Source organism: Rhea americana, unplaced genomic scaffold (genome assembly GCF_003343005.1).
Source record: "Rhea americana isolate MKP2758 unplaced genomic scaffold, rheAme1 scaffold_30, whole genome shotgun sequence".
Lineage (NCBI taxonomy): Eukaryota > Metazoa > Chordata > Aves > Rheiformes > Rheidae > Rhea > Rhea americana.
This window is the reverse complement of record NW_028186424.1, coordinates 6,259,407-6,283,357: the sequence shown is the minus strand read 5'-3', so window position 1 is coordinate 6,283,357 and position 23,951 is coordinate 6,259,407. Positions and strand designations below refer to the sequence as shown.

Below are 23,951 nucleotides of genomic sequence, written 5' to 3'. Positions count from 1 at the left end.
CAGGATTTCTGCCGCCGGCTGGGCCTGGCTCTTGGGTGGCGGAGGAGCGGAAAGGAGCGATGCCGAGCCGGAGTCCCGGCTGTTGCAGCTTCATCCTCCCCCCCCCCGCCCCCAGTGCCTTCCTCCTCCTCCTCCTCGCCGCTGCGGGAGGTCGGGGGGAGGCATAAAGGAGTAGTAAGGGAGCGGTGCCCACCTGGGGGGAGGAGGGGGGGGAAGAGAGCGGGGAGGTAATCAATCAGTGCAAATCAGACAGAAAACGAAGGGACCAAAAAAAATAAAAGAGGGGGAAAAAAAAATCCCTCCCCGAGGATTTAAACGGCCTCGTCGCGGGGTGAGGTGGCCGCAGCGCCCCCCCCCCCCCGCGGCGGCGCCCCTGCCCCTTCCCTGCGGCCAGGACCGGGAGCGAGCGGCAGCGGGAGCGAACGTAACTCTGGAAATGTATGGAGGGGGAAGCCATGTTTGATTTATTCCTCCACTAAACACTGGTGTGATGATCCTTCCACTTACACCCTTCTGCAGTCCACCCTGGACCTGTATGGGAGGAGAGCCTTGCTAGAAAAACGGAGAGAAAACCTTCCTGCGAAGGCTCACGGGCTCCGGGGCTCGGTCTTCGTTCAGTGGAAGAGGATAGGGCTCTTGTAACTTGAATTGATATTTGTGTGGTAAAAGAGCCCGGGGAACTTGTAATCCCAAGGCCATAGTTACAGCTCATCCGCTGTGGCTTTACCGCACTGGGGGTGGAGAAGGGAATTTGCCACACTTCTTGAACGTATTTATACTTGTTTTTTCGTTTTTGTTATTTTTTTTTCCTGAAATATGTCGGCTGAAAGGAGGAGTAAATACTGGAAGTGTAGCGACRGTAAACACTGTATTTAAACAGATTTCAGAGAAAATGGTCCTCTTGCTAACAGCCATTAAACAGGCAGGAGGCTGGTATCAGTCATTGCCCATGTTTTTGTGTATGTGTGAATAGTTYCTTTTTGGCATTTGCATTAAAATTGTTTTATAATGTTTCTTAAATTTAGGAGCTAATGCTGCCTATGCTGAGTAAGCRAAATGAGGTCTCTGTTAAGAAAAGAAAGATATGTTTGGCTTTCAAGTCTTTTCCTACATCTAAGGAAGGTAGCTGTAAACACTGTAGGGTGGCAATGAAGTTTGTAATAGATTTTGCAAAGTCTCCTTGCTAGTGGTTTATGTGAACATATATGCTTACTAAAATTCCTTAAACATGGAATGTGTGACTGAAAGAATAAWTTGGTTCTTCACTAGAATCTTCATATGTGAGTAGAATCTCTGTAAACTTATTGTTTAAAACTATTATTTGCTTGTTTTGCTGTGGGAATTCTACACAGGAAATGCAGTCTATCAACCTAAACAAACTCCTCAATTTCACAGTGCAGTATTATTTGACTGCTGGATATAATCATTGAATAAAATCGCTGTTTTCCAGTACTACTCAGGGCTCAATACTTATACTATATGCATTCTTTTTATTTTTTTAAGTAAGTATCTATATCCCATTTATTAAAATGTACTGGGATTTTGATCTAGTTTGCAACCATCAGAAAATACAGTAATTTTTCCACAATAATTAAATGTAAAATCTCTGGATATTCTTRGAGACTGTATTGCTAGTTATTGTGACGATTATAGGAATATCCATCATCATATATGGTCAGAAAAAATCAGTTATTGTAAGTACAGTCAAGCCTTCTAATTTATCAAATATTATTTGAAGATATCAGAATAAAACCAGGCCATTATACTTTAAGAGCGTGGAGTTAAAGTAGTTTCTACGTTTGAAATTAAACATGCAATRTATTTTGCAACTCCTTTTAGTTCAATGTGAATCCAACAAATCATCCTTAAGAATAAAGGAAACATCGTGTTTTAATATCTTTAGAACTACGTGCATTTTCTGAAGCCTGTTGTTTTACAGATGAGAATATTGCCTTTAAATTACAGTCTGCTTGCAAGATACTGGTTATTATGACACAAAATTAAGCTTAAATTTTAGATTGAAAGTGAAAATGATTGTTCAGAGGCTGCTTTCTAATATTTGGCCGATGAAATCATCAATGCATATTGATACATATTGATATGTATATATAAAAAATATCTGTATGTGGTACATATCTGAGTATGTGTTTTAAACAGTGTGCCAGCAAAATAGCATAGGCATGGACAGAAGGGATTGTTTTTCAGTGTCCTATTGTTTGTGGCCCTTTCACCTCTCACTTTTGCTCTGAGCCTGCTTTTTGTTCTACTGGTGTCAGTATGTTTCCAAAGCGAGGCCTTATTTCTACAGACTGATAAATGCATGTGAATTCCCGTGGTTGATCAAAGCCTATTGACTGCACTGGAACTCCATGCATATATAAAAGTTCACCTGCTCTGGTCAGATTACTGGATCAAGGACATAGTTTAAGATGAGGGGAAGCTATATACACAGCTCTTGGAGCGTTTTGATCACCTCTGGTCACTCCTCCTTTGAGATGCTTACTTAACTACAAAGAGGTCACATAACATTTTAAGCGTAGAAGATTACTGAATGCATGGAAATTTGAAGCATCGCCTCTGTAGAACAAGGTAAACAAATTTTGTTTCAGAAAACAAAAATTTCAGCTCTCCTCAAGAGCAGTGCGCTTTGGAAAGCAACTGCTGAGTGGTATTGCTGAAAACAGATATGCTAACATTCGGTAAACAAATACAAATAAAAAATGCCTGCCAGAACTAATAATTATGCAGTAGGTGATGATGATTGCTTATACTACATTTGTGGCTGTACTGTTTGAGTTCTTTCATCATTTTTCTTTAAAGACAAATGAAATAACTCTATGGTTGAGGAAACATTCTTATGATAGACCTGGTATAATTCTGGTATCTAGTCTTTGGATGAAGGAAGAATGGAAATTCTGAAGTGGATCAAAGTAAGTCTGTGTTTCTGTGAAGCATCATTTCCCAGATAGGATGTAGCTTTGAAACACATCTTCACTGAGGATGTACTAGCATCTTAGTAGTGTAAATGAGAAGGCAGAGATGAAATATGGCGACCAGAATAAATGATCAGATGGCAGGGTGGAGAGAGAAAACAATCTATCAGAGCATGAGACAGGAGTCCAAATTTCCTTTGGTGAGTAATTGTGGAGGATTTGAGCAAAAGAGAGGTTGAGGTGAGCCTTGTTGACATACCATAGTCACCCTGCAGCTTATTAAATTTGTAAAATTAATGTTTACTTGGAAGGCTTTGGTTCTGAGAGTGCTTTTGAAGGGGAAAAATGACAAACTACCTAAATTCACCTTTAGCTGCAACTTAACTGCTTTGTGAACTTCTGTCACTTATTACTTGCAATGGTCATAACTATACAAATGGGCTTTCTTTCCCCTTCAGTTTATGACGACATAGATCATGCAAGTAATATAGACAGTACTGKTTTTAACACTTCTATTAAGTTGATGGTGTCCAGCATAGTTGCTTCACATTTTCTTGCATCAGCATGAAAGGAAGTTTTTGAACATGTGTTATCATAAAGGAAACTTTATCCTAAGTGCAGTACAGTTATAAATGTAGTAAAGAGCAAGCATCACACTCCATTCTGCTGCTCTTCTGATGAGCAGCAAACTACAAAATACCCCAAATTTCTGGAAAATAGATAATATAATATCTTGTGTTTAGCAGTGATCAGTTATATGTAGTCCAGCATGCATTACTATACTCACAAGCAACTCAAACTTAGGGCTGGATAAACTGTTGAGCCTTCAGTACATATCCAAAGTTGCTTCTTTGTTCGATGCTTATAACTGGCTATCCCATAAATTTTTTAAAATGAGTTTTGTGTACTATAATCAAATATCAATTACTGTGGTTGAACAAAAAGTTAAGGTTTCTGCTATCCTGTTTGTTTAACACTAAAAATAATACAGCTGTGCAGAAATTTTTCTGACAGTACAGTGGTATGATAAGCTACATGTGGAAAGTAGATGTTTGAAAATCTTTTTGAATATTTTATAGCAATGAAATTAAATTGACGTGCTAGCCAACGCGTATTTTGGAGTATTCTTCTGTTGGGCCTTGCCTTAGGGCACCATTGATGTAGGTTATGGTGTTTGATATATTTTGAAACTAGTATATAAGTGGTTTAAAATGTGTGTTAAGTTGCAAGGGCTACTCGATAGATGATGGCTCGGTTTCTAGTTTTGTTCCCATCCTTTTGATTTGTCCTATATTTAATTTAGTTGAAGATGGCAGTTTGATCTTGATTTGAACTTTGGTATTAAGCTCCGCAGCACAAATTGGAACTATTTTATATTCATCCGTATTTGGAGGAAGGATACAGGTAGGTGGCAAGTGACTGAAAAACTATAGCGTTCTCTGCTACTTTCCTCCTAACTGTAACCTTCTCCAGCCAGAGTTAAATTTAACTAACAAAGAAAAACCTTTTGCGAGTCAGACATTACTTGAGTATTTTTTTAGGGCCTATTCAATTTCTTTGTAAGTAATTCTTAAGTTGAAATAGAAGCTTTATAACTTTTCCTTCTGCTATCTGTGGAAGATAGTGTCAGTTTCTGTCAGGTCAGTAAAAACTTTGGAGAAGCAAAAGGTGGCCTTCTCCCGTAGGCTTGATGAAGACTGGCCATTATAACTTTGTGAAACCTCTTCTGGTCTGTACGTCCTATCAAAATATTAAGATATTGACACCTCACATCTGTGTTAAAATGCACACAAAAAATGAAAAACTTGTGTTTTATAATAATTATCTTTAAATGTTTTTGAGGCCTTGAGGGTTAAGGTCAGAATTCCATGTTTTCTTTGCCACTGTCAAAAGCAGAGAATGAATTTTGTCCTGTTGTAATTTTGCCTTCTTAGATAATAAACATACTAAGGAGTAGAAGATGAAGTATGTTGTGACAAAAGTACCTTCAAGAAAGAAGGCTGAATTAGGCAAGATTTCATAAGAAAAGGGATCTGAAATCCATTAGAAATATTTTGAAAGGCTGCTGATCAGATAGAAGTATAGAAGAAACAGTAGAAAAGTGATGCAGTAAAGCAGCCTCCTACAGTAGTGTTTGTGACCCATTCCATTTATTACAAAACTGGTAATAGGTTGAATGTTTTCACTTGTAGTTGTTCCTGCTATGGCATGGATTAGTCTATGAAGGTGAGTTTTGTAAGATCATGTATCAGATAGTATCAGTTGAGGAATTTGGGAGCCTTGGTGGGATGCGACTGGAGCAGAGAACCTGACTGCCCTGGCGCTCAGAAATATCTAAGTTGGGGAGTTAGCTGTATAGTAAAGAATGCGCAGATTCTACGCTCACAAAAGAGCCAAAGGAATTTAAGGCAAAGTATGAACCTTGGAGAGCAGTGTAGGATAAAAGATGGATTATGGATTATTTTACTGTATGGAGCACTTGCCAAGAACTTTCAATCCTATGCTTCAGGATGAAATTAATGTTGTGATTTTTTTTTTTCTGTGGATACGAACTATAGACTATTACAAGCTGTTTTGTAGTAGCATTCCTGAATAAACCGGGAACAAGTGCTATGATTAAATCTGGAACATGGCTGGAATTCAGCAATAGTACAAAACCAAGGTATGTAATTAATGAAGCTAAAAGTATTAGGTTTAGTGTGTAGTAGGAAATGTGTGCACAATATGTATTCATCAACAGAATGCCTGGCTCTAAATTGGTAGTGACAGTTGAATCTTCAGAAACTGTGGAAGTAATGATAGCAAGTACAATTGAATAATGAGACTTATTTCATGCATTCAGAACTTTTTAGATTTTCCCATAAGAACTAGTTATGTCAAAATCTATCTGAAGAGCTAAATTGGATAATGTAGTGAACCATTCCACATAACTAATCCATGCTGACAGAGAGGACAGCAGAAGTGGTGGGAAAAAAAATAGTGAACACCTCAACATAGAGGTTTTGGGAAGTGGKCAAGAAGGTCAAAGGAACTGAGTTTTTGGACTGGGAAGTATTTTATCTTTTTGTTCCCCAGTTAAATGGATAGGCTACAATATATCCGCATGATCATAAAACTTGTCTCAAATTCCATATCTTTACCTCTGACGGTCATATTAATCTCTATTCCGGGGAGGTTCTTGGTATAGACGTGCTGAAAGAAATGGAAAGGGAATCAAGAGCTATGCAAATGGCAGTAATGCATTTTGGCAAAAGTATGATAAGGCCCCAGCACAGGGAGAGACTTTGTACTTTAAAGTAATGTCCTAACCAAAAATACCATTTATTAGCAAGTATTTGGATTCGTTTGGAGTGTCTAACATTCCAAGTCTCTTGTAAACTCAGGCCGTGTTTGAGCGTTCCTGGCATATGTCTGTCAGTTGTGTGTGTTAGTTTTGATTTGATTTAACRCATTGATAAAATAATTAGCATAATTGAATGCATATAGTTATAGTTTATGTTTAAATAACACTAAAATTAGCATAGTTTGGACAGGATTATATTATAGTTGCTTTGATCCGATACAAACATAAAGGCTCTTGATGATGGGCATAAGTATATCAGCACAGTTAGTGCAGTTGAGTATTAACTGTGTCCAAGCCTCACCAGTTTCTTACCTTCCAGGTTTTTTTACTCATGTTATGGAATATGTAATTTATGTACTAGATTTTTTTTTTAAAAAAAAACCCTTTTACTAGTGTTACCTGTCCACGTTAGAGGTGCTTTATCACTCAATGTGTTGATATTGTTATGAACAGCAGAAGACATGGCTAAATACTGCTCTATGCAAAAGATTTTTGTTGCTGTACTATATATGCGTATAGCTAAACATTGATATATGACAAGGCCTCATGTATCACAGGTCACAACACTGCTTTTTAGAATGATTGCAATGCACAGTATGTGCTTCTGGCATCTAAATCCACTTGCATAGGTGAACAGGTTTTAATGCAGTGATAGATTACCATTACGGAGTTCCAAATAGTCTGGATAAAATGGTTGTATCCTCTTCAAATCAGTTGCTAAGTAATCTGAGCTAGACAACGTTGTTCATTTTTATAGAATTGTAGCAGTTTAACGTTTTGTTAATGTTGTGATTACTTCAATTACTTATATTGATAACTTATTTTGTGATGTCATCCCAGATTTGATCTTYCCTGCTCAGAATTTGTACGGTCAGAATTTTCATGATACTTGCACTGGCGCTTCAGGCAATTCCCATGCTGGCATCACTACGTATGGGAGTAAGGGCCGAATCATTGGCCACAGTGAAGAGGAAACAAAAGATTTTTTTAGTGCTTTAATCTGCTGCAGTGAGTATTCCTCAGAACCAGAGGATCCAGGTTCCGAAGATGTGGTGCAAGGAGTAGAGGTAGGAAGCTGAAAAGGAAAAGTGGTATTATTAAAGAAGGGGTGGAAATTCAAGCAGTTTGGAACAACTGAAAAACATAAATGAGGAAGGAGCTCTGCGCAAAAGGGCTGAGTTATTTGAGGTTATATTTGGTTCTTTGTTCCCAAGATAAGCAGAAGCTAGAAGCATATGAAGAAAGAAAACTGGCCCTTGGGTGTGAGAAAGAGAGAGAGAGAGAGAGAGAGACATTTGGTTCCTGAGTAAATACCTAACCTGAACAAGCATCTTGGCTGTATTGTCCAGTCTTGTTTTGCTAGAGAGGGGCCTTCTCCTAAGCTGAACCACTGGGAACCCTCGAAGAGACAGTCTCAAGTATGGGTTTGAAACATGGCTTTTTGGCTTCTTTTTTTCTTTTTTTTTTTCTTTTTTTTTTTTCTCCGCCCTCCCCCCTTCACTTTTTTTCTCCTTCCTAGCTGCTTGCCAAGCAACTGTCAAGGTCCACCTTTACAGTGTTAATATTAAGTACTAGTGAAAAATCCAATGGAGTTTCTCCTGTTTTAGGTAACTAACGTTCCCCTGCTTATTTGCAGAGGAGATTGCAATTCTTCTCTGTTTTGTGGTCCTGCTGCTGTTGTGTCTAATCTCTTTTCAGCCAGAAATACAGCATTTTTACAAGAATCTGAATTTACTCAAATCTGTCGTCTTTTACCACCTGCCATCAGCAGCAGGAGTGAAATTGGCAAACTTAACTTATTCAGCAGTGACAAATTAATCTTTTTTTTTTTTCCCTGATTTTGAAGAAAGTAAGTTAACAGGGAGGAGTCCTGGAGCAGACTCTTCTAGCCTTAGCCTTAGCAGCAAGGTTGGTTCAAAACAAATTTCCTAAGGAGGAAGAAAGTTAAGTTGATCAGCTGTGTAAGTTTACTTTCTGCAATAGCAAATAACATTTAAAGTGAAGAAATTTTTAGCTTGCCATCTGCAGTTCTGAACTGCAGGGTAGTATCTGTGAGGTCGTATCATGCATCAGCAAAAGGCAGTAAATATTTATTTTAGTTGATGAAAATATATGGCTATAAGTTCTGAAATCTTACTCATTAGAAAAGAAATAAAATGAGAGTTACTATTCTTTTCAGGATATTTGGTGGCATATAACTGTAAGTGTAACTGAAAGTACATTGGTTATTCTAACTGTTTTCATACTGTTTCAAAATAACTTGATCTTTTTGGGCAAATGCAAGCTAAGTCTCTATTCAAACATTATTATGTACAACAAATTCACAGAAATTTTCATGTAGTTGTTTAAAAATACTTCATACACCAGACTTGTCAGCTGACTGGTTAACGGGAATCACGATATATCTACAACAAGATGAGTGAAGTCTTTGCCTCAGATGCTTTTGAACTTAAAATGGGTTCCCTTGGACTAAAAGTTTCCCTTTTTCATGTTTCCCCCCCCCTCCCCAAGATTAATGGTAGGTTAGAAAATTTTGGTATAATTCTTTTCAGTTATCTATTAGCTACTATGGTAATATTTTTCTTATTGGAAGATAATGCTTTTGAATTTGCTGGATAGAGCTGGCTTATAGCAATTTTGGGCAAACTCACGATGCACTTTTCAGTTATGCTTATTTTTTGTTAAAAGGAGGTTCTGTTTAGATCCTGTAGTAATTTTTCATTGTTTTAATATAATGAGGATCAGTCACAACATAATGCATGACAATATGTCTGTACTTTGATTTGATRCTCTGGTTTTATATACAAGATAATGTGAATAAGCATGTTCAGATTTTCAAATGTACTAGAACGTGTTATAGCTTTGCTAATTTATTTTGTGTGATTTCTAGAGTATCTTGTGTAATTCCCATCTGAAAATAGGATTAGCCTTTGGTCTTAAAATTAATGAGAGGATGAGAAGGCTGTGGTATCACAAAACTMTCTTTACCTTAGAGAAAAAAAGCAGCAACCATCTATTAGCTTTTTCAGTGCCAGYTGAAAGCCTGGTTCATAGGTAATAAAAATGGCTTATGGATAAAGTTCTTTGACTGTGAATTTCTACTTGATGTCCCTAGTTTACCTGAGCAATGGCTTTAAGAAAACCCTTAGACAAAACTGAGGTGGAATTTAATAGTGAAGCTTGTTGTTGATTATTTATTCTGTTCACTCCCTTTGGCAGAATTGGAAGGAATGGACTACTCCATTATTTCTGACACACAAGAAAAGCATCTCTGAAATTGCAGCAGATGTGGAAGAAATGAATAATAAGTATCTCATAAATGATAGTGGCCTGGACAGTGAAGGAGGAATCTGACATGCAGGCTCACTTTATTTGGCACATGACTCCTGTCAGATGAAGGACCTTCAAGTAATTAATAAAATTATTTAAAATGTCTGCAAAATAATTTGCCTCATGTGAAGCTTGTTTTTTACTATAAAAATGTATACAAAGCCATTACAAGGACCTATGCTTGTCCCATTAAAATACCTAGAGACCTTTTCTAATAAGTCAAGTTTCTGTTTGCTTATTGAAAACTATTTGTTCATGGGCCAAAATATCATGTTTATTGAGCAAACTACTTGGGTCTCATGGATTTTCTTCTTGTCAGTGAAAGTGGTACTTGTTGAGTTACTGGGCAATTAATATGGGTAGATACTAGCTTAAGCTCATTAGCTACTCTTATGGTTTGTGGTACTTTTGTCCCCTTTCCTACCCTTCCCCCAGCTTCCTTTTCTGTAGATAGTCATTTAGAAAGAGATAAGGAGTTGCCTTTGCTTCCATATGATATGGCTTTTCAGCACAAGCACAGTTAAATTAACTACCAAATCTAATCGTATGCTCARCTGCTTGAGGACCTTACTTTACAGCTCTAATTGACCAGATCTTTTCTGTGGTCCATCTCACTTTGTTTTGTGTGTGCTGTCTTCTAGATCTTCTTAATTCTGAGCTCATAGCACTGCTTGATTCTCTGTTGTTGATCATTTTCCTTCCTCTCCCCTTTTCTTCTCTATTTTGTCCTCGCTTCACAAAACACCTTGTACCTTTTCTTGTTYGTGGTATTGTACTGCCACAAATATTAGATAGGAAAGGTTGGGCAGAATTTAACTGTAGCTTCATTTTTGCCCTTCTTTTTCAAAGCCCTTTGTTACYCTCCTGTGAGTGTAGGTTTCCCAGCTTCTTATCAGACCTTGTCCCACAGCCCTGTTTTTTTTTTGTTTGTTTGTTTTTGTTATGTTTTTTCTTTTTTAAAAGAGGAATAGTGGATGCATATTGACCATGTCTCTCTGCTCTATCAAGATGGTGGCTAATCTTAAGTTGTTCTCTAGAGATCTAATCTCCCAAATGAGGCTACTTGACTGTATTTGCTTCCAGGTACTCATGTCTATTACTTTGCCTGTTATTCTGCCTCTTGCTGTAAGCCTCCACTCCTCTGGCTGCATTAATTCTTTGTACAAACATGGTAAGTTTTCCGTACTCTAAAATCTGTATGCTACTGGTTCTGCCACACTCTGTCTAAAGTTACTATTTGGAAGTAGATGGGAAGGTGAAGACTTGGCTGCATTGACTTGCTTTTGCTGAATATGGCCCTGGAATTACTCTCTTGGCTCCAGCAATTCAGGGAGCCTTTTCCAGTGTTTTCAGGTGCTTTTTGTAGTGACTGATGGTAGCGACATTCATTCACTGAAATTCTAAAACGTATGTCATATAACTCCAAATATWTTAGTCAAATCAAGGTAACCCCCAAAAGTTGTGGATTTTCTATCCCATCATCTGGTTGTTCCTCTTAATTTCTATAGTACTGAATTTCTAGCGTTGGATTTATTAGTTATTAAAGAAAGCCATGTCTCTACATAGACGTTTACTTAGGTGTTTACTTTGTCTGGACAATTACTGAAAAAATAACTAAGCCCTGAACAGCTGGATTGGAATTGGCCCTGATTTAAGCAGAGGGTGGGTTGGACCAGATGATCTCAGGAAATCCCTTCCAACCTAAATTGTTCTGTGATTCTAAGATGATTTTTATATTTTGAAACTCCTCAGCTATTGCCTTCTCAGTGCATCTGATGTTTTGAAATTGAGTACACCAGTAACATAGTCTAACTTGATTGAGATAACTGTTGCTTCTTTTGGTTGTCCAGATCTGCTTTCTGCTAGCCATCTGCTAGATGACTTTCTAGCTTAAAGAAACAAGTAATGAGAATAAGAGTTCTTACTAAGCAGCAGAAAAATTACTGGTAGAACTGGAATTGAAAGCAAACAGAACAAATGTGATAAAATGTAGATGTCTAGATCTGGAAACCCTGATAAGCGATGAGTGGAACTGTATTAAAAAATGTTTTTAAGCTTAGCGTGTAGTTGGTGGACAGGAGGCAGTCGCCCAGCGCGTTTTGATGCTGCTGCTTTTGTGAGAAGCTGTGATTGACAGCAGTGTGTCGGGCGAGGAAGCTTGTGAGTGCAGGGTCTTGGCTGGTGCAGGTACCACTGGAGGGCGTCCCTAGCCGCAGAAACGCTGGTGCAGAGCTGGTATTGGCGGCTGTTCATCTGTAGGCTTGTTTTTTAGGTAGAAGGAATTTGGGCATGTAACGCAAAGCTCTGTTCTGTATTTGGAATTACTGTAGTAAGAATTGGGGAGGGAATGCAGATTTTGCCACAGTTTGATCTTTTTTGTGCGTATGTGTGTGTGACTGTCGTATCAGTAACTGTTAGMCTCATTTGTTCTGTAATGTAGAGGTTTTGTGATGTAGCCTTTCTGTAGAGGTTATAGAAGTTATCCTCAGTTGTTTCTTAAATAAGAGCTATTTCAGTCAAGAAGTCTTAAATCAGAGCTTGAAACACTGGCATGTTATTAATTGGATCTAGAGCTTTTTTTAAAAAAAATTATCCATGTTTTCAGAGAAGAACTTCTGTGATTAAATGRGTTCTCTTTGGGGTTTAATGAGTTCTTTTCTTCTGTTCTAGTGAGGTTTTTGGGGTTTCCTTTTACCTCTGACTCCTTTCAGAAAGGGTAAATACTATTCTGGTTGACTRACTTCCACTCATTTTATCAGAGACTTTAATTATTCAGACTTCATCTGGTTAAAGACAGGCTAAAACCTTCCCTGTCTGACTCCCTTGGAGCTCAGATATCCTTGCTGTTCTCACTTCGTTAATGGCTGCTGTTTGTCCTGGAAAACATAATGTCCTTAGTCCCCATCTCTCAAATAAGCGCATGCAGCTGGTATGGAGGGACCTCCTTTTCTCTTGTGGGTATGTTAGCATAGTATGTTAGGGAGATGGGAGCACTTGCAGGGACTGATGGTGCTGTTGTTGTTAGGGTTTTGATTTGGGGCTCCCCACTGAGTCTTTGTGCATGAAGAGGTTTCGTGTTGGCCAGATGCTTTGAGATCCAACTTAACATCCTTAGTAGGCTTTACCAGGCTAAGATAATGTTCACTTAAAAGAATTTGTGTGCGTTATTTAAAATAGGCATATGCTATGCTGCTTCTCCAGACAGAGAGATAGCAAATATATAAGTTCTCATGAATGAGCCAGTTGTAAGCAGTATGTATACTTTAATAATCAAGATGGGAGATTCAAAAGAGACATCTTTTGTAGTGACTGAAAATTCAGTAGTTATTCATCTTTACTGTATTCTTGGAAGCATCTAGATTGAATCTGATGAAACTTTAATGTGACAGTTCTTAGTCACATATGAAACTGCTTATCCTGAGCATAGATATCGTGACTATTATCCTGAGCTTTGTTAATACTATGATGGTGCATTTCTCTATATCATATATATACCAGACTTGCTAATATGAAGAGTTTGTATATGTGAATTTTAAAAATTAAAATGGGCACTACTTCCTGCTGTCTATCCTACCTTACCTAGGATGTCAGATGCATTTATTTGAGAGGTACAGACTGTATAATGCTGAAATGGGCAGGATTAGCTTTTAGAACCCCAGATAATCTATCTTGAGCAGATAATAGCGTAGTTTTAGCTGTCGGGATATTTTTGGATATTTATGTATGAAAAATAGGTATTAGATAATGTTRTTATTAATCCTAATTCTGCTTTGCTAATTTTTATTTTGTGCAGTGGCACTGGCCTGTAGGAAGTGCTCTTATTGGTGCTCAGCAGGTTCCCAGCAAACAGGTGTTGATACAAAACATTACCTTTTATTCACTGTCAGAGCCAGAAAGCTTTGGAATAAGTCTGAGGACTGACCTTTGTTTTCTCTGGRGCTGTGTTTTGATGGAAGATTTAGGGCCTGTTCGTAGAATTAGGCTGGAGAAACTAGTTATGCTGCTGTCCATGGTGTAGTTGCTACAGTAATGCAGTCTGTAGGGTTTTTATTGTGGCACAACCTCTTAGAACTAAGCTCTCTACTCACTTAAAGTATTTAACATCATTATTACAGATACTATCCTAGGTCTAAATCTTACTCRTTTTAAACAATGTAATACCTTTGAGTAATTGATGTGGACAAAATGAGAACAGTAATTTTGCTCTATCTACACTCCTAGTGAAAGTGATGATTTATCAATAAATCTRTTTTTCTTGGAATTTTTATTAACAGATATTAACCAGTATTGAAATGTTTTGATTATGAAGTTTATAACAATGCTTTCACATTTTTGAAAAACTAGAATGAAGTATATTCCAAGTGCTATGCTAATAGGGACATCTGCGTCCAAGTACTTGGTAGCATTTCACATTTCTGTATTACTAAAAATTTTTCTCTTTTTGTCTTAATATAGCAGTGTAAGACTGGAAACACCTGGGCTGAATGGACTTTAGCATCAAAAGAAGTTCTCAACTGTTAACTCGAAAAATTAACTACATCAAAATGAAGCAGGTACCAGAGATCCTTGGAAATACGAATGGGAAAACTCAGAATTGTGAAGTGAATCGTGAGTGTTCTGTCTACTTGGGCAAAGCACAACTTTCTGCCACTCTACAGGAAGGTGTCATGCAAAAATATAATGGCCACGATGCCCTTCCATTTATTCCAGCTGATAAATTGAAAGATCTGACCTCTCGTGTGTTTAATGGCGAATCTGGGGCCCAAGATGCCAAACTGCGTTTTGAGCCCCAGGAAATAAAAGGAGTTGGAACACCACCCAACACTACTCCTATCAAGAATGGCTCTCCAGAGATTAAGCTGAAAATCACTAAAACCTACATGAATGGAAAGCCACTTTTTGAATCCTCAATTTGTGGAGACAATGGTGCAGATGTGTCTCAGTCGGAGGAAAATGAACAAAAACCAGCAAATAAAGAGAGGAGAAGCAGAAAAAGAAGCATAAAATATGACTCCTTACTTGAGCAGGGTCTTGTTGAAGCAGCATTAGTATCAAAAACTTCAAGTCCCACTGAAAAGAAGGTAGTACTTTTTTTGCATTCTTTATTTAGTTAGATTTGTTTTTTAATTATATCAATGCTTCATTTGTTAATATGGTGATCTTTCTTTCAGGTATTTCAGTAGGTGCTTCCTCCAAACAGGTCACTTACAGAATTCTTACTTTATCTCAACTGAGGATGGACACGCTCTAGTTCTGGTCTTGTCTTTTTTTCTGTTCTGTTCTTCTAGATTAAGAGCACACTATAATTCTGTTTCCATGCATATAAAGCCAGCCCTCAGTGGAGATCAGGGCACGCTCTGTATGAAATAAAATTTTCATCRAGACGTGGCCAGGATGTGCACCCAGGCATGTGAGCTGGGGAGGCCTCTAAGTTTAGACAAAGCCTTTAACTTTTGGAGCATGAGGTCTTCTGGCCTCCTAATAACCCAGATGTTTCAGAAAAATAATTATTTCTATATTCCTGGTTCCGAATTAAAGACAAATGGGATATACTCAGCTGTCAGTTGGCTGGTAAGATTGGATCTGTACATTCAGATTTTGGCAGTTCAAGTGTAGTCCCTTCCCTTATTTGAGAACTATTTTTGCTTACTATAACCCAGAGGATTGTATTCACTGAAAAGGTCTGGATATTTTTGTTAAATGTCATTACCATCTGATTAAGCTCTTCTAGGCTTTGCTGTTTTTTTTTTCCCATGAGTAGAAATGGGAGTTTTAACCTTTTTTTTTTCTTTTTTTCTTCTGCTTTACCAAGTTCAAAATGACAATGCTACTAGGAGCCCTTTTCTTCTTTATTTAGTTTTTGTTGCTAGACTTCATTTAAAGGAGCATGGTTGGCTCTCATTCCGTCACAGATAAAGAAACCTATATAGCAGGGATACTTTCACRTATATTAAGTTTTTCGCCGAATAATTTGGAATAGTGTTGTAACAATCATGATGAAGCTTAATGAATGATTGCCTAGTGAATGAGTACTGTTTTAAACCTCTTCAATGCAAAGTGAATGTTGCTGTTTTCCATCAGCTGAAGGTTTGAAGGTTTCTGTGAGCTGAACTAATTAATGTTAATTTTTATTTTCTCTCAAGGTCACACATACAAGGAAGAACCACATACATTGCTCCTGTGTTACTTTTTTGCACTTATTAAAATCRTTGAATGAGTTTACAGATCTGCATGAGCATTCTCATAATATCAGAAGTATTAATCCAGTTACTTTATTATTCATCCTAGAATGTTTCACTACTGATACTTCCAGGAATATTATAAAAGAAATTATGGATATTTTAATGTTAACTAGTTCAGACTTTTCCAAATTACTACTCTGAGGTAAAAAGTAAAAGTATAGCTGTAATGATTGTTTGTCCATTGTTAATGATCATGTTAATTTGAGCAAGAAGTGGTATTTTTACTTGTTAATGTAAAGAAGTTCAGCATGTATGCATTTTATTTTATTCTTAAAGGAAAATGCCAATTTTTAATATGCGTGTCCACACAGTTTATTCTGAGTGACTGGTTGTTCTGTTTAAGCCTTCCTCATTGGTTAACAATTCAAGGTGGCATTTAATTTTCTTGATGAGTGGTTTATTTAAGATAGGTTGGTCTGAGTTCTCCAAGTTGTCTTTTGGCCAAAAATGGTCAGGGGAAGATCATGGGAACAGTTCTTCCAGGGTGCTTGAGACTTGATGCCTGGACAGTGATAAGGTATTTGGTCCTGTGCCAAATTAGTGGGCTACTTGATYGGAACATCTACCTGCCTAATTTCAGACTTTGCAGTACTATAATTGTCTTCTCTGTGGGCAGAGAGTCAAGCCTCTGGCTTTTTTTCTTGCATATTGCATTCTTACAGCACAAAGGGCAAAAAGAACGATTTGAAGATTACAGGATATTTTATGACATAATTCCTTGATTGTAGAAAGTCTAAGGCTTTACTTTCTTTTACAAAGAGGATTTTCCACTGTGCAGGTTTAATGTAAAGGTGTGTGGGGGGAAGCCATAGTAATAGAGAGCATGCTGAATCTTAAGTGTTTGCCTACATGTGCACTAGTGATATACATGTGTCCTGTGTGATCGACTGGARTATTTTAACTATCAGTGTTCTCTGAGGTCAGGGCTCTGCTCTAGGTATTCTTTCATCACCAACATCCAAAAGCTAAATGTTACTGCATAGTACCTTGGTTTTATGTAGCTGATTGTGGCTGTTAAGTGGAAGTTACAGAAATGTCCTTGGAAAAAAAGCTGATTAATTGTGCCCATAGATACCTATTTATTGAAGGTTACAAGTTAATGTAGAACCTGTTCTTCTGGTTTTGTTTCTGGGTTGTTTTTCTCTCTCAATTTCCTGTTGTCCAAGCTTTTGTTCTCTTGATTTAGCAAAAATTGCCATGGTTCAAATACTGCCTTTTGTGTAAGGCAATTATATCTCTGTTTGATGGACATACCAGATTACTATCCTGCCGAGGTGAGAGGCGTATCAGTGTATCAGTTAACAAATGTTCCACTGCTGTATTGTTGGGTTTTCTTGTTTTGGTGGTTTTTTTGTTACTGTGAAGGAAGTTTTTTTTTTCTTTTTTTTCTTTTTTTTCTAATTATCTGCAAGTCAGTTTTCAGTCTGGAATAGATGTGATCTGCTCAGCTCTGGCTTTAGTTAGATTGCTGTTGATACCTTTTCCAGCCTCCTGGGAAAGAACTGCCCTGTGTTCACTTTCTCAACTTAAAGCAGAAGAAGTAAGGAAAACTGTGGCTTTTCCCTCCCTGCTCTCCTGCATTTCTTCTCTCCCAGCTTGTCACCATCTGAGGAGTTTGTTTTAAAATCCAGGCCTCCTTTAGCAATTTTTATGCCAAATACATTGATATTGTATGTTCTGTGCTGTTGGTGTTGCATATYGTATGTTAGATGTTAGAATCAACACCAAGCCCGTGGCGTCTGAGAGTTACCCACTCCGTAGTGCTGCTCGTGATGGTGGCAGCGTGCTTCAGTGCTGGGAGGCTTGATGGTGACTGCTTTCTGAGAGAGATTTTCATCAGTTGTGAGCATTCTTGCAGTGCTACTGGCTGTGAATGTGAGAACGAGAATGAAGACTTTCCTGTGTTATTTTCTCACTCCCAATGCTTCTGTTAAAAGTGAAATAATTCTCTTCTACATTGGGAGATGATGGCAGAGGTTTACTTCGTGTAAAGTAATTCATATTCCCTGAGGTAATCTAGAGGCTCTGTGCAGGCAATAGAGAGGGCACATGCACCTGGAGCTCTCGTGCTGTTACTCCCAAAACGTCTGTGCTCTGTAACCCTAAGAACAGCTGTGTGCTGTGGTACTGGTACATCTGAGGTTTTTTGACATAAGCCCGGTTGGGTCAGGAAGCAGCAGTTCGCCCTTTTGGCATGACTTCCTAACATGTGCACAGGAGCTCAGGAAAGCAGCAATGCTCCTCCCAGAACGAACCTGGACACACACTGCTATACTAGGCCATTTACAAATTCCAGCTGTGCAAGATTTACATAATCCAAAAGCTGCATCTTCAACATGGATTCCTATACTGTTGTATTGCAGCCCTCATCTAGTATTATACAGAAGCTTGGCAGTTTGGTGCTATCTTTCCTCAGTACAATCTATAATGATTTTGCAGCAGCTACCTAGGGAGCAACTGCAAGTTGCTGGAGGAATTTCATTAGTTGGGATCACATGTTTGTGTTGCCATTTCATCTTCATGGAGGAAAAACTCTTCCAGCCAACTTCATTATATCCAACGACTACTTAAATCTTATAGTGTCTTTCTCAGTGAATGGCAAAGATCTTAAACCTAATCACGTCTGAATAGGAGTAGTCTGAAAATTGTTTGCTGATTTTATGCCTCTGTGCTCARTACTGGAAGATGGGGGACTACTGAAAGTGGTGATGTTACTTGACCAATYCTTGCATCTAATCAGTAGTGAGGGGCAGAAACTAGTAAGTTCCCTCTGGAAGAACATTGTGCTCATCCAATACTCGATTATCCTGTTACAGCTGCTACTCAGGAATGGAGAAAATGGCCAGATCCAGAGATGACTTCTTTTGTTTTAATTGGGGGGGGRGTAGTCATCAAGTATATGGATTCTTTTCAGGAAGAAGACAATGTTTTACTTTGTTTCTGAGTACCAGTTATTAGGAATTCCTGGTCAAGTATGATTACCTAACTCATCAAAGAATGTGCAACTTAATATCTGAATTACTGTGGGAATTGAGAGCTGTAATTGTAGAGTAAAATGATACCTTGGACTTTTTTTATAGGCTGTTTTTGAGGTATCAGATCCTGTCCTCAAGCTAAGTCATTTGTGCTGTCATCAGAATTCCAAAGGAGTAGAAGTTACTCTAGGATCTCTTCTGGGTGTTCTCTACAGTAACAGGAGAAATGGCTTAGCCACTTCAAAAGGAATCCTGAGCTACTGCTCAGCTTTGGCCCAGGCGGAAGCATGTTAAGGCTTCTTCAGTCTTCGGTGTTCCATGTTGCAGATATCTGAACTCCATAGTAAAAATTCAGTGGAAAATATTTGCCATCTTCAGCAACAGCAAACCCAGTAGTCTCCTCAAAAATTCTAAGTTTAAGTGAAGATTTCCTCAGATCTTAGCAAGAACTGTTCCTATTCCTTATGTCATCAGGATACCAGAGATTTTTGAGATGCTGAAACTTCAGCTTACTAGTTCTTGGGAATCACTGAAAATGGGTGTTTGGCTTAATTTTATATTGCTCTAATTCCTATTGATCTCTCCATGTTTTCTTATCAAAAATTTGCTTCTGTGAAAGGTGATTATACAGGTGATAATCTTTTCTGACTTTAGGTCAGAGCTTCAGAACTTTAAATCAGTGAAGACAAGTCATTCATTGATAACACCTCACAGAAAAAGTATTATGAAGAAACACTTGCAGATTAAGCATACAGCAAAAAAGAGTACCAAAAGCATAAAGTATCAAGAGTATTCCTCTTTTGAGTGAAACCAGGAGCTATGGGATGGTTGCAGTAGCTAAAAAATTAATTTCAAAAAGCCTGAAGTGTTTGCTCATGGCACTGCATACCAGACTACCTGTTYTTGTATGTAAAAGTGACTCAAAGAAACATGCTTTCTGGATAAAGCTGTTGATTATGTGAATATATTTTTCCTCTATTTATTCATAAGTACATTGATGGAAGAATTCAAATCAAATATGAAATAGTGGCTTGAAGGGATGACAAAAATGCGAATGTTAGAACAGTGGGATCATGCATCTGATTCAGCATGYTAGTTCTGGGGGTGGTCGGCAAGGGATGACAGACATGGCAAAGTGTACAGCAATCCTTTATTTGAATACACCCRGCCTCTGGGATTTTGTGGCTCAGAGGCCTCTAGAGCTGGGAGGCAATGACTACTCACAATCCTACTTGGTTTTGTCCTTCAGCTTGAAGAGTCCTAGTCTGCTGTTCTCCTTATGGAAGCCATCCCATAATGTTAAATTTTATAATCCTTTTTCTGAACTTCAATGCTGTATGGATTCTGCTGCCTTTTTCTGAGAACAAGGGACCAGCAACAATATAGGGTGTTCATGATGCAGGTGTTTTGTGAGTGCACACAGGGACTGATAATAGGTTCTATATTCTCTATTTATTTATGAATCTTTACTGCTTAATTGACTCTCTTTGACTGCTTCTGAGCACTCAGCCAATTTTTCTTGAGAATGCGCTGAGGATGTAATGTCAGAAAGATTTATCACAGAAATGCCTAAAAATCCTTGACCTGGTTGTCTCCTGTATCTAGAAATATTCTATAAAGAAATCACACAAATTTAGAATAAAAACAGATGTGTTCTGAGAAGGTAAGACGGTTATTTTTCAGAGGTCACCCTACTGCTTGTGGTAATAGGCATGAATCCTTATGTGACTGAAACCCTTTTCCTCGGCCACCCTAGCACAGCCCCAAATGGACCCCCATAGGGGCAATGAAGATGAGGGACTTAACTTTGAGTTTTCTTGTCCTGCACATCTGTGTGTCTGAACTATGAAGCTGTTTATATTTGGTCAGGTCTTTGGGGTTGTTTCAAAGGAATCTGGCTACTGTGTTTCAAAGAACGTCACCAACTGTTTCCTTATTTTATACTCATCAATGGTTTGTGTGTGCATTCCAGGATTTATTTTTAGGGCTTGTGGGCTTTTTTGGCACTATGATGGAAATGATAGAATAAGCAAAGTGGTGAACAAGCTATCTTCTGGAAAAAACTACTTCTTGCATCTTGACGRCAGATGTTTGCCTCAACACAGCTGAAAGGTTAATGATGCTTTGGGGTTTTTTAAATTATTTTTGAGTTGAGCAAACTTAAGTCATGACATTGGTWATGCCATAACTGAAATGAATGTTACCATCTTAACATCTCCTCCAAAAACTGATACTGTTGTCTCAGCATCTCCTTTTCATGTTATATTGGCCATTATAGGTTCATATGGCAAGGAATTTAGTTACTTTCATTGCTTTTGTGTCCAGGGAATGGTGAAACCCTTCTGCTGCTCTGCTCAGTGTTCTAAATAGCTAAAATAATGCATGTCTGACTTTCAGATGTAAATGAGAGTTAGGTCTGCAGTTTAGTTTTATGTTACTTACAGGCAGATTTTAGGGAAACTAGTGATCTATACCAAAAGTCTCAGAACCAAAACTTCTGGACAAAAGAGGACTTTTATTAGTAACCTTTATGCAAAGTAACAAAAGCAAAATATTTTGATCTGACTTGGAACAGTATCAACCTTCTTTGGGAGTTTCATTCTTCTGGAATGCATTTTGTGTAGGACATATGACCTTTAGGATTTCCAGAAGAGGTACAGACACAAATTGTAGGTTTATCTATTCAATGTTTGTTTATTCTCCTATTATAAATAAACAGGTCTGACCTAGATAAAATTTGCACTACTACTTCTTGTGAAAACAGAAGCACCTAAAATAAGTGTTCTCTTGGGCATCTTATACCTCTAGGCTCTGCATGTTTTGTATTGTCAGTAATAAGGAAATAATTCTTTCCTTCCAAAGAGGRATTATAATTTTTWTTATTATTATTATTTTGGAAGCAAAAAGGAAAACTACATCTTATGTAGACTAATGTTAAATTAGGTCTACTGCACTTATATGAACAAGGTAGGTGAACATGTGGCCTTACAGCAGCATCTAACGATATAAAAACTTCAATTTTCTGTAAATGAGTATAAACCTGTGTGTATATTGAGGATGCTCCTAGTAATGAAAATAATCTGGAATCTTGTAGAATTGATGGCACTTTCATCATAAACTTTATAATATTYTGTTGCAAAAGCTTTTTAATATTCATATAGGATTGGAGTTTTAGTTGGGAGTTTCCCAGTTTTCTTTATACTTTTATTGCTGAGAATAAGGACTGTTTCAGAAATGTGCTTCAGCACTGACAAATCAAGATAATGTTTGTTCCCCTCCACCACCACCCCCCCAACAAACTTCCCTACTAGGTTGATTAACTACTGATACTCCTTCTCTGGCTTCATCACTAGAACAAGAGGGCCTACTACTTCTGTATAACAACAGATCGGAAACTGCTTACCTGGAAACCTCTTGTACCTATCTTTAACCTGTGGGGACTGGATTTAAAGGTCTGCTCTCAAAAGCAAAGTAGTATTTGACCTATATTAAATTATTAGCTAGCCAACTGAGACCCTTATGCCAAATCAGTGTTTGTTCTATTGGACAGCCTCTTTCAGAAGTGTTAAGGTGTAGAGATCAGTTTTTATTTTCTACTAGGAAGATGAAGATTCAGAACATCCACCTGTGCTACCTTGGATGTTTGTCGGCTACCAGGAGGAGAATATCTGTTAAGAAAGTGCTTTGGGAAAATTCTTGCCTACTGAACTCAATAAGCCTGTAGAAGAATGCTAAGGATGATGCCTGAATCCAAACTGATTTTTATCTTGGAGGTGTGTGAAACCTTTGTACATACAGATAACAAAATACATACGGATGTGGCATTTTGAAAATTCATAGGTATGCTAAGATGATTTAGCTTTTTCTGGTATCTGATGTGAAATTCATATGGAAATTCTTCAGAAATAACCTCCTTTTCTATGCCAAGCCTCTCTCATGCTCTGCAGTCATTCTTTTCCATACTTCTGTAGCATCTTGTACCCACAGTCTTATACAGCCGGATACCACGTTATCTAGTTTAAACTTGTGATAGTGGGTAAAGACTAGAGGAGTTGTATATAGGCAGGAATCCTTTTATATTATATAAAAGAAGGTTTCATTCATTCTGATCAAGCCATATCTGTGTTTAAATTAGATTTCTGAAACATGGAGCCTTTCAAAACTAAGCCAGCAACTTATGATTTAAGAGGTCATCTAAATGTAAATTCAGTAAAGCAGCTGAAAGAAACTGCTCTCCACACTTGCAGAAAGATTGAGGGTTGGGAAGTGTTCCAGAACTTGAATCTTACTGGCTGTATCTGTGAACGATTGAATCTGTTTCTCTTCAACTCTTTACTCTGGAAAAAAGGATTGTATCCTAGTTACAAAAATGCCATGTTAGGCGTATTTCTAAAATACTTGCTCATATAGTGTTTATATAAAAGAAGATGGCTGATTTTTATAGACAGGTTTGTTTTAAATGCAAAAACATTAAAAAATCTGCTGCAGATTTGATAATGAGAGAGGCAAAGCCAGAAAAAATAATTAAAGTGTAAACTGAAGTATAGTGTTTGATATGAAATCTAAATTTGAACTTTTATCTTGCTTTGTGAATATCTGCATTATGGACCCCTGTCTAAGCTTAAATGGGTCTTCTGCTTTCTTTCCCTCTTGCAGAGGAGGGTCCTATATGGTGATAGTCGACATCTTCATGAACTGCATCAGATAGTTTTGTAGAAAGTAACCAAGGAGACAAGGCTATTGTCACTAAGCTGACACTTGCTTTAGAAGAGCCTCCACAATTGCTGAAAGTTGTTAGGATATCTGCAAGAAGAGCATTGATTTCTGATAGCTTTACTAGCTAAGCAGACTTGGCGGGGGGAGGGAACCTGGTTGTGGCAGGAAGAATCAAACTCCTAGTGTCATTGATAGAAGTAATTTTTCATACTGCTGTCATTTGACCTCGCTTTTTCAAGTGCTTAGTAACAGAATAAAGGAAAAGATAACTTGAAGAAATACTGTTAAAGTAATTGCTCTAGTAATTGACTGTGGAAGGYTGTAGTTACATCTCCAGCTTGGTATAGAACAGTCAGAAATTTGAAAAACAAAACAAACCCCCAGTATAGTTAGCTTGTCTCTTTTAATCAAG

General features: G+C 37.8%; 1 protein-coding gene across 3 annotated transcripts in view; it reads left to right on the top strand.

Moving 5' to 3' along the window:
• The first annotated feature begins 7,119 nt into the window (after positions 1-7,119).
• Positions 7,120-23,951, top strand: part of NSD2 (nuclear receptor binding SET domain protein 2) — a 71,340-nt gene continuing 54,508 nt past the window's right edge. For 2 of the 3 annotated variants that reach the window (XM_085309664.1, XM_085309662.1), the window contains exons 1-3: positions 7,120-7,343; positions 9,496-9,684; positions 14,062-14,687. In XM_085309664.1, the coding sequence (XP_085165790.1) occupies positions 14,091-14,687 (597 nt within the window). In that variant the 5' untranslated portion in view covers positions 7,120-7,343; positions 9,496-9,684; positions 14,062-14,090. The remainder of the gene's footprint in view (positions 7,344-9,495; positions 9,685-14,061; positions 14,688-23,951) is intronic. The other variant, XM_085309663.1, reaches the window with a different exon arrangement.